This window comes from Neomonachus schauinslandi, chromosome 3 (genome assembly GCF_002201575.2).
Source record: "Neomonachus schauinslandi chromosome 3, ASM220157v2, whole genome shotgun sequence".
Classification (NCBI taxonomy): Eukaryota; Metazoa; Chordata; class Mammalia; order Carnivora; family Phocidae; genus Neomonachus; species Neomonachus schauinslandi.
In genome coordinates this window covers 191895444-191905423 of record NC_058405.1, presented here as the reverse complement: position 1 = coordinate 191905423, position 9980 = coordinate 191895444, and the positions used below count along the sequence as shown (strand labels likewise).

The following is a 9980-nucleotide window of genomic DNA, read 5'->3' as shown; positions in this document are numbered from 1 at the left end:
CCCCGGCCCTACCTCTGTCCCCCACTGCCCCCCACTGTCGCCCCATCTCTGTCCCCCCGGCCCCCACTGCCCCCCACTGTCGCCCCATCTCTGTCCCCTCAGCCTTTGCCCTATGCCTGCTTGGGCTTGGAGCTCGGCACGGTCCTCACGTGGGAAGCCCGGGGCCAGATGCAGGCCAGCCCGGGGCCCTGCTCCTGCGAGCCCTTTGTGGTGGCCAGCAGGGTGAGGGCAGGACAGGGCTCATGGAGGGGACAGCAGGGGGACGGCAGGCTGTGGGTGGACTCACCAGTCTGGGATGGCTGGGGCCTCAGGGCGCTGGGCTGGGCCACCCTCTGCACAGCCGGACCCGCTGTGTGCCTGGCTCTCTCTGCATCTGCCTGCTCTTCGTTACACCCTGCACAGCGTTACTTCCTGACCACAGCCCTGGGCCGCCTCTGCAGCTGCCCAGAGCTCAGGGCTGGGAGCAAGGGCGCCCCCAGCCTGCAGAGACCGGCCTCACACGGGGTGGAGGAGGGCCTGTGTGCGGCTTCCAGGAGGCCCGTTTTGGCCCGGTGGTGCCCCCCACCCGTGCACCGTCCCTGGCACCGGCTGGGGAGACCCCAGACAGGAAGCCTGCCCCGTTCAGGGCTGGAGGACCCGGAGACCCACCCCCGCAGCCTCAGGGGGCTGCAGCTCAGGGGTCCAGGCACCCGGCCTGACAGGGTGGCAGGTGGTAGTGGATGCCGTGGGGTGCTGCTGGGGTCCCCCCGTCATGACCAAGGCACACGCTGCCAGAGTTCACAGCCCAAGGTCCCTCCAGACTTGCCTTCAACAAGTGGTGCGTGCCTCAGAGGCAGCGCGTCCATGGTAACCTGTGTGGTCAGCGCGTGGTCTTCTCTGCACAGAGCACCCCACGGGCACAGAAGCTGCTCCCTCGGCCCAGTCCGCTTTGCCAGCCCTGTTATGGGTGGGGTTCCCAAGAGCACTCCCCGGGATGCCCCTGCGTGCAAGCCTTCATCTCTGAGACTTCTGGAAGCTTGGGAAATGGGGGCAGTAGTTTCCTGAAGTACTGACCTTCCGGTCGGCTCGACTCCGCCTTCCGCTGCCCCCTCCCTGCGGTGCCCCAAACCCTGCCCTGCAGCTGCAGGGGGCTGAGCAGCAGCCCCCACACCCCGCAGAACCCCGTTCGCTCTAGCACTGTCTCTGGCTGATACGCCCTTGCCCCGTAGAAGATGGGCACGTGTTCTCAGGAAGAGTTCCTCTGGGGCACCGCAGCAGGTGGGTCCCCGAGAACAGGAGACCAAGGGCAGCTCTGCCCGCTGATGGCTGGCCTCCCTCAGACTACCTTCTCCCGAGACCTGCTGCGGCCAGGCTTCAACCCCCAACAGGGACAGGAAGAGAGAGTCTTCACCGAGAAGCAAACTGCCCCAGAGGAAAGAGCCAGAGACGCCAGACATCGCCGACGACATACGACCTAGTAGGAATCAAGTGACGTGGCCTCCCCAGGAGCACCTTGCTCTGTATGGAGATTCCTGGACGCTTACATCCTGCCTCTCACCCAGCGACCTGGTCGGACGCGGCCTGGTCCTGGGCAGTTCTCTGGGGCCCTCCCCGTTGTGGCTCTGCACTCCACAGCCACCCAGACCTGTCTGCTCCTCCGAGATCGCACACGCCACCTGCCTCTGGGAGCACCTCACTCATCTGCTGCTCACACTTCCTCTGGCTACTGCCAAGCCCTCGGCCATACCCTCCAGACCCCCTCCCAGGTGACTAGGGCTCACTACAGGCCAGTGTCCCTGGCCAGAAAAAATACCCTAGGTGTGATGCTCGTGGGGGGAGAATGAAGCGGTGCCCTCCCACATTCTGGGCCCTATATTCCTGTTGATGCAGCTGCAAAGTGAATCCGCTTTCAGGTGCCTGTGGCTTGCTAATTAACGGTGAGCCCGGACCTGCTCCGTGTGCCAGACTGGCCCCTGAGGCCTCTGGGCCAGGGTGGGGGGCATTAGGGAGAGGCTCTTCCACTCGGTCCGGCCCAGCCCGGAGGCCTCTCAGAGTGTGTGGGCCATGGTTCGGGTTCAGAAGTCCGTTCTTTGGATGCTTCCCATCTGTGATTTTGCCTCTGCTCCTTTTCTCGTTCCTTCCGGAAGTCCGTGCAAGTCCAGCCGCCTGCCCTTACTGGGAGCCCGGAGAGGCCTGAGGGACGGAGGTGCGCACATCCCATCTCCCAGCCATGGACGGGGGCCGGCAAGGTGGGGCAGCGTGCACCTCAGGAGGCTGGTGACCTCGGAGCACGGCTGGCCTCCCCGCCACCCAGCAGCACCAGGCCGCCACCAGGAGACCCCGCAGAGGTCTCCGCCGCCCACCCTCACTTCCTCCGCCCCTGCAAGGACAGCCCTGGCGGGCGCATGCGGAAGCATGGCCAGGCTCAGCCCCGACCTGTGCAGGTTCCACTGCCCGCGGAGCCCAGAGCGAGGTTCCGAGTTTTGAACCCAGGCTCTGGGAAGCTCCTGTCACCCGCCTGTCAGCCTTTGGTCTAAAGCTCTGTTCCTCCATGGCTGCTCCACACTGGCCACTGGGCGTCCCCCTCCCCCCACAATGCTGAGCGGGGGGCAGGGGGCGAAGCGGAGCCCCCGGCCCTACTCTGCCTCTCTCCCTGGATCCCCAAATCTGGCCGAGGACGGCCCTGGACGTCTACACCCGGCCCTGGCTCGCTGCTCAGTCCAGTGGTCATCCCACCCTACGGTGAGAAACCTTCTCCGGACTCTGTGGTCCCTTGGAAAAGGAGAACCCTGGAGGATCAGGGCAGTAGAGGTCACGGCCTAGGAACTGTCCGCTTGGCCATGCCCCTGGAAGGGCAGGGTTGTGATGAGAGGCCGGGTGCCGGCCTAGGAGGTGCCGGCAGGAGGACGAGGGTGGGGAGCACCGGATGGGGTGAGGGGTGTGGGGGGTCGTGGGGAGCCTGGGAGGAGGTTGGGGCTCCTAGTCCCAGGGCCGGCGCCTGTGTGGGGCGCAGGATGGGGGCAGGAGAGGGAGGTGGTCTGCCTGCGGGGGGGCGGGGAGAGGTCCATCGCAGCCTTGCCCTTGCTCACAACTGCCCTGCTCCTCCTGGCCCTGCTCCACTGGACACGCCTGGCCATCTTTATGCTTTCTCAGGACAGAACGCGGCCCGCCCGGCCCTTGGTGCACGTCGGTGGGCAGGGTAGGCACTACCTACCCAGGTGATAAAGGGAGGGGGTCCCCAGCGGCGGGGGGGGGGAGCATCTGAGCCCCAGGCTAGGACAGCAGTGGATTCGAGCTGCACGCGCTCCTGAGTGCCCCACCCCCGAGCAGAGATCCCCTGAATGTGGACCTCCCCGAGCATGGGCCCTCTCAGCAGCGCCCCCTGACCCGGGGACTTGAGGACTGCCTCAGCGGCAGGCGCCTGAGGCCAAGACAGGGCTGCGGACAGGGCTGCCCTTCTGGCTCTGAGCACACGGGCGGAAGAGCAGGACAGGGTGGCTGTCTGGTGCCCAGGCCCAACTTGGACCGGCACCACAGGGGGCCTCTAGAAGGCTCTGGTGGTTCCAGTCTGAGTGCAGGGAGGCCGAGGAGAGCTGGGTGCAACACACACCAGCCTGGGCGTCCACACTCCTGCCAGGCCCTGAGGCCACCGGGCAGGGTCTTCCAGCTTCCCTGAAGGAAGCCCGAGGGGAGTGTGCCCCTCGACAGACCCTGGCCTGTCACTGCACTTCCTCACTGCCCCCAACCCACCCCCAGCCTAGTGCAGCTGTGCAGCCCCTACAGGGGGTCGAGGGATCCTGGCCCTTCCTTGGCGGGAGGAAAGCGGGCTGTCAGCGTGGCCCTTCCGGGAGCTGCAAATAGCCCCCGCGAGACCTGCAGATGGCTGGGAGTGGGCGGGGGGGCCCAAGGAGAGCCCCCAGGTAGAGAGCCCTTGAGAGCCGTCTAGGAAGACACCCCAGCCCTCCCACCATGAGTGTGGGGAGCACGTGCACACACGCACGCAGGGCCAGGGCCAGGCCTGGGGGCCAGCTTTGTTCCAGCCCCGCTGCAGCGGCAGCAGAAGGCTGCCCACTGAGGCCTCACGGCACAGAGCAAGCATCTACCCCAGTGCCCAGGGGTACCGGACTCTGGGCGCTGCAGTGTCGGCCCCGTCCCAGGGCTCCTGGGATTGGCCTCACTCAGGCCTCAGTCCTCCTGCCCTGGTCCCGACCCTCTTCCATCCCAGGGGTCGGGGTGACACCACCGCGGGGTCTGTGGCCGGGTCCTCTCCACCCAGCCAGGCCCCCTGCACCGTGCCCAGTGGCCACAGCGAGCTCAGGGATGCCCCAGCAGGCAGGACCTCCCAGAGAGCCTGGGACCTGGCCCACGTGCCCACGACTGGTCTCCTAGGCGAGGGCCGCATAGAGAGAGTTCTGGTTCTGTGGACCTTGGCCGTGGGCATCGAGGCCAGTGAAGATGCTTCCCGAACTCCTTGGCCATGAAGTAGTAGCAGATGGTGTCCAGACAGCAGTTGGCATCTGAGAGCTCGCCCGTGCTGCAGAAGGCGTAGCGGATGGCCGCGGTGTTCAGGCCGCCACGCAGAAGGGCGGGAAGCAGACCACGAACACGACCAGGTTGTGGGTGGCCCTCCGGGTCGCTTCTGCCTGGTCGGGGCTGGCGGTTGGCCTCTGGCCCAGGGCGGTGACCACCCGCAGAGAGCAGAGGACCAGCACGGCCGGCGGCAGGAAGAAACCCAGCAGTGAGAAGGCCGAGTGTTGGAGCTGCTGGAGAAGCAGAAGCCGCCCTCCTGCGCCCCCAGGGCCCAGCGCAGCCCCAGCAAGCTGGCCACCAGCACCCAGAGCGCCGTGCACACGGCCGCGGCCTGCCGCGGGGAGCGGAGCCCCCGGGCGCACAGTGGGTGCCGCACGCACGGCCATGTAGCGGTCCACAGCGATGGCCGTGACCAGGCTGATGCTCATGTGCCCATTGGCCAGGTAGATGCCCTCGGAGAGCTGGCAGAACAGTGTGTCTGTGGTCCTCCCCTGCAGGGAGCGCAGGAAGAAGGGCCCTCACAGTGAGGGCTCAGCAGCCAGAGGCTCTGAGTTTCCTGCAGGGGTAGGCTGGGGGGAGGGCAGCAGCACCTGAGAGCACCGCTTCCTTCCTGATGCTGGAATCAGTCAGCTTCCCCACCCTCGGGGAAAGGCGCCCTCGATTCTGCGCTGAACTACCTTTGCAATGACCTGAAAGAAGCTTATGGTGGCATTCGGGAGGCCAGCGCACACCGCAGCCTCCGCCAGCCTTCCCTGTGGTCTGTGGGGCTCCCTGGGAGTGGAAGTCGGGCAGAGAGTGGGGTGCGGGCCCCCGGTGCCCGAGTGCTGTAGAGGCCTCTGGAGCCGGGACCCCACACAAGGAATCCGCGGGCTCCAGCACGGTTGCGTGTGAGTGAGACGGAAGTGTCGCAGGACGGGCCCCTGTAGCGGGAATACGGCCCTCAGACACTTCCTGTTCTGGTTTCTCAAATCCTGGTCACAGCCCACAAAGTGGGTTTCAGAGTCTCAAACGAGGTGGAGGTCCTGGCCCTGGAGGATACCCGGAGTTACTCTGCATTTGCTGCCGTGTTGGACGCCTCCCACACTCAGGGAGGAGGGCTCCCCTTTCCAGATCATCATCTCCACAGAGCTCCTCCATCGGGACGCTCCCCTGAGGTTCCAAACCTCATCATGCTCACCCCTTCTGAGACCCTCCATCATACCCTCACCCCCGCTCTGAGACCCCACCACCACGCTCACCCCTCTGAGCCCCCATCACACGCTCACCCCTCTGAACCCCCATCACACGCTCACCCCTCTGAGCCCCCACCACGCTCACCCCTCTGAGCCCCCTGTCTCCAGGGTTGGTACTGACGGAAATTAGCCTGCTTTCCCAGCTGAGCTGTCACCCCCCACCCCCCCACACTTGTGCAGGTGTCTGAGGTAGGAGAGTGGGACTGGCCTGCACCCCTGCACCCCGCTTAAGGCAGGCAGGGGGCAGGGCTGGCTGACAACAGCCGAGTGGGGGTGCTGCAGTGGGGGTGCCGGGGCCTGCCCCCTGTGTCAGCTCAGGGCTGCCTAGGGTAGTTTCTGGCAAAGGAAGTGGGAGCCCGCGCCGCCTTGCTAGACAGAGAACCAGCCTGTTTGGTGAGGAAACAGCCCAGGAGAGCAAGACCACACCACTCCTCCCCAGCCCCCAGCTCCGGAGCGGGAGGGGACGAGGGCCAGCCCGGGGCTGGGCCCCCAGCGGCTGCGGGGTGGCGTCCCTGCCTCCAGGGCCAGCGTCCCGGCAGGAAGGCCACATGCCCAGGCACGCCCGCGCGCATGCCCCACTGACCAGCTGACCGCTGACCGCTGACCCACCGACATGTGGAGACGCCCTCAGACAGGTGACTTCCTGCCGCTCTGCTCCTGCCGCCCCTCCCCCAGCTGCCCCTCCTCAGGCCCACCTCCTCAGAAGCCGGTCTCCAGACCAGCCCCCCCGCCCCCTGCTCCTCCAGGCCTTCTGGCCCTGCCCCCACTTAGCCCCAGGAACCTGTGGGCCTCCACATGGGTCCCGCAATCCACCCCAGCATCTCTCCCTGCACAGGCTCCAAGGGGCGAGGGCGAGCTCCCACCACCCTGCCCATTCACAGAGGTAGAAACTGAGGCCCAGGGGACGGAGTGGCTGGGCGGCGACCCCCAGACCCTGCCACCAGGGCCCCCTGCCCAGAGGCCCCTGACGAGGGGTCTTGTCTCCACCCTTCCCCACCACAGTGGCCCCAGGCACATCCTTCCTGGTCCAGCCTGACCAGGGTCCCAGCGTGGCTCCCCCTTCTCTCCCTGCCTCTCTGTCCGTCCCTGGCGTCCCCACCCGTTTCTAGCTCCCCACTCGGTCTGGTTTTCTTGATAGAATTTCTCACGAATTAAAGTAGCGTTCTGTGTACTTTGTTCTTGCTCGTGGCTGGGACCCCCGCTCTCAGCCACGTCAGTGGGTGGCCACACAGGAAGGCCTCCTGAAGCGTCCTAACCAGCTGGCGGCGGCCCTGAGGGGAGCATGGGGTGGGTGGGGCCTCTGTGTGACCGTGCTGCGGGCTCCCCCATGCCAGCCCCACCAGCCCCACGGTGGAGCCCCTGGGCGCCTCCCCCAGCCTGCGCTCCACGCTCAGCAGCCCTGCCCTCCCAGCCACCACCACCACTGCTGGGCTCCCAGCTCCCTCTCCTGCTTCGCACCTGCAGAACCCACGGGGCAGCCTGTGCAGAGGATCCTTCTTGCTCCTTCCTCCTGGTCCTCCGCTCCTCCAGACACTTGCGGTGGGAGGACACAGTGCGACTCTGCTGATGACAAAATATGCATCATTGCCCTGTGGAGCCGAGGCTTCTAGGGAAGTAAGCGGGGGTGGGGGGGTGGGGGGGGCCTGAGTCACTCCAGGGATGCTGCGGGATGTGGCCCAGAGGCGGGCCTAGGAAACGCTGCAAACTCTGGGCGCTCCTGTCCTCCCCGAGCTCCCCTCCTGTGAGAACGATGCCCTGCCCACCTGGGTCGAACAAAGTGCCTAGGAAGAGGGCAAAGGGCCCTGAGGACAGTGGGCTGTGCAGCCTCGACCCACCCAGGGTCGACTCCCCCAGCTAAAATGTGCATCCACTCTGACCTCACTCTACTCTCTCTGGTCTGCTCCCTCTTCGTGCCCACCCTTGGGGCCCCCGCCTGGGCACTGCGAGGGACACGGCATGGGGAGGCAGACCACCCAGGTGGGTGCGCCCTCCCACAGAGGGGTCATGCGCTCCCATCGACTCCCGACTCCCGGGCGTTCACAGACGGCATGCTAGGACTGGAGGCTTCTTGGAGGAGGCGGCACTTGAGCTGGGCCTGGAAGGTGGGAGGAGGTGGAGATGGGGAAGGCTTTCTGGAAGGGGGACAGGTGCTAGCCGGGCAGGGAAGGGACACGCTAGCCTGGAAGAGGGGCAGGAAGGGAGGCAGCTTCTCTCCCACAGCCTGAAGCACACAGCAGGCAGGGGAGGGCGGCCTGACAGTCTGCTCTGAGACCTGGCCCTTTCCACAGGGGGGTAGGGGAAGCCTGAGCGGAGCCCCTGAGGGCTGGCCAGGGGGCCACCTTCGGAGCCAGACTGGGGGCTGGGTGGACACTGGTCTTTCAACACCTCCCCTCCCCCCATACTGGAGCCCGAAGCAAAGGAACGCCAGGCCCCCCGTGCCGCCCTCAGCACAAGGCGATTCTCCGTTCATGGCGGATTGGTGCCTTGGCTTCCGTAGTAAAAGACTGCATCAAAGCCCAGTTAGTCCTCCTGACTGGGTGCCGCCAGCCCCTGAGACATTCGGCCCGAGGCCACGGCCTCCCTTGCCCCAGCCCTGCCCCAGGCACCTGGGAGATGGAACCAGCAAGGCGACTGGAACGTGGGCTCAGCCACAAGTCTAGACTCTGCAGAGCTGAGCAGAGAGAGGACCCAAACTTCTGTGGCCACCGCCACCATGGACACTTTCTGCTCCCTTCTTCCCAGAAACCGGGTCTGGGAAACTCCTCCCCCTCCCACTGGTCTGGCTGGAAAACCAGATGAGGATGCCATGGGGCTGGGGAGGTGGGAAAGGGAGAATGGCGGTGGTGGGGGAGACGCCATGGGGGAGGGGGTGCTGGGGACACCATGGGGTGGGAGGGGTCACGGGTGGGGGTCAGTGCCACCTGCCATCCATCCCGAGTCCCCCTCCCCTCCTCAGCACGGAGGCCCTGCCTTGGCCTGCTGGTGCCCCCCCCCCCCCCCCCCCCCCCCCCCCCCTCCTCACAGACCCTCCCACCCCGGTCCAGCCTCCTCTCGCCGCGGGAGCTCCTCCTCGCTCTCGGCAGGCTAGTGGCCCCCACACACACAGGAAACACTCTGGGACTCCGCCCCACACCTGAACCCCTGCTGGCCTATCCCTAGGTCATCCCCAGGCACTGTCTCCCATTAGGAGGGCTTCTTCTCTCCAGTATCCCCTGGCCCTGGGGTCTTCCCTTAGCATTCAGAGGGAGGGGACGGTCACACCTTCCTGGCCACGCTGCCCCCAGCCCCTCTCCCCTCTGACATCTACCCCGTACTCCAGGACATGGCCGGGGTGCAGGAAAGCCAATGATAAGAGCCCCCCAGCCTCCAGCCAAAGCCCCAGGCCCGGGCCCGTGGGGAACAGCCTCGGCGGGGGCGCTGGAGGATGGCCGCCCTGTTTCCAGAAGCTGGCGCGCACACCTGTGGTGGCAGGAAGAGCCTAGCGGTCGTCTGGTCAGCCAGCCAGCTCTGACATTCCCTGGCCTCTGGACCTCTCATGCTATCTGCGACATGAGAGCAGCGCACGCCAGGGCCCGACACGGAGGCCGCGGCTCTAGGAGGACACTCTGGAGCCCCAGAGTCCTGGGGTGGGCAGCCCTGGCTCTGGCCATCCAGTGCTCCTGGTCTTGCTCTCCGTGCTTCCCCTCAGCACCCCCTTGGAAATCTTTCCCCTGAAGGCCCTTCTTCCACCTTCACCCTGCACCCAGGAAGGCTCTGCTGGGACACCGCAGCACCGGACTGAGGGTCTGGTCAAGCCGGGCGCTTGGATAGCATGTCCAGAGTCCTTTCTGGACAGAGATTGGCCCAAGCAAGGCGGGGAGGGGGCTTTGTCAGAAGGGAGAAACCGCCACAGGACAAGAGACACTGGGCATCTTGGGGATGTGAGGGCATCCTGAGGGGGACCTGAGAGGGTCCTGAGAGAGTTCTGAGGGGTTCCTGAGGGGGGCCTGAGGGGGGCCTGAGGAGGTCCCCAGGTCCTGAGGGGGTCCTGAGAGGGTCCTGAGAGGGTCCTGAGGGAGTTCTGAGGGGTTCCTGAGGGGGGCCTGAGGGGGTCCTGAGGGGTGCCTGAGGGGGGCCTGAGGAGGTCCCCAGGTCCTGGAGGGGTCCTGAGGGAGTTCTGAGGGCCTGAGGAGGTCCCCAGGTCCTGAGGGGGTCCTGAGGGGCTCCTGAGAGGGTCCTGAGAGGGTCCTGAGGGAGTTC

The 9980-nt window shown here is 66.2% G+C and overlaps 1 protein-coding gene across 1 annotated transcript; it reads right to left on the bottom strand.

The window, feature by feature from the left end:
- Window positions 1-4153: 4153 nt before the first annotated feature.
- Window positions 4154-7323, bottom strand: GPR35 (G protein-coupled receptor 35). The gene is given in 6 exon segments (XM_044913634.1): window positions 4154-4443; window positions 4446-4553; window positions 4556-4729; window positions 4732-4888; window positions 4890-5026; window positions 7200-7323. Coding segments are annotated over 6 exon segments (990 nt in total).
- Between the last annotated feature and the right edge of the window lie 2657 nt (window positions 7324-9980).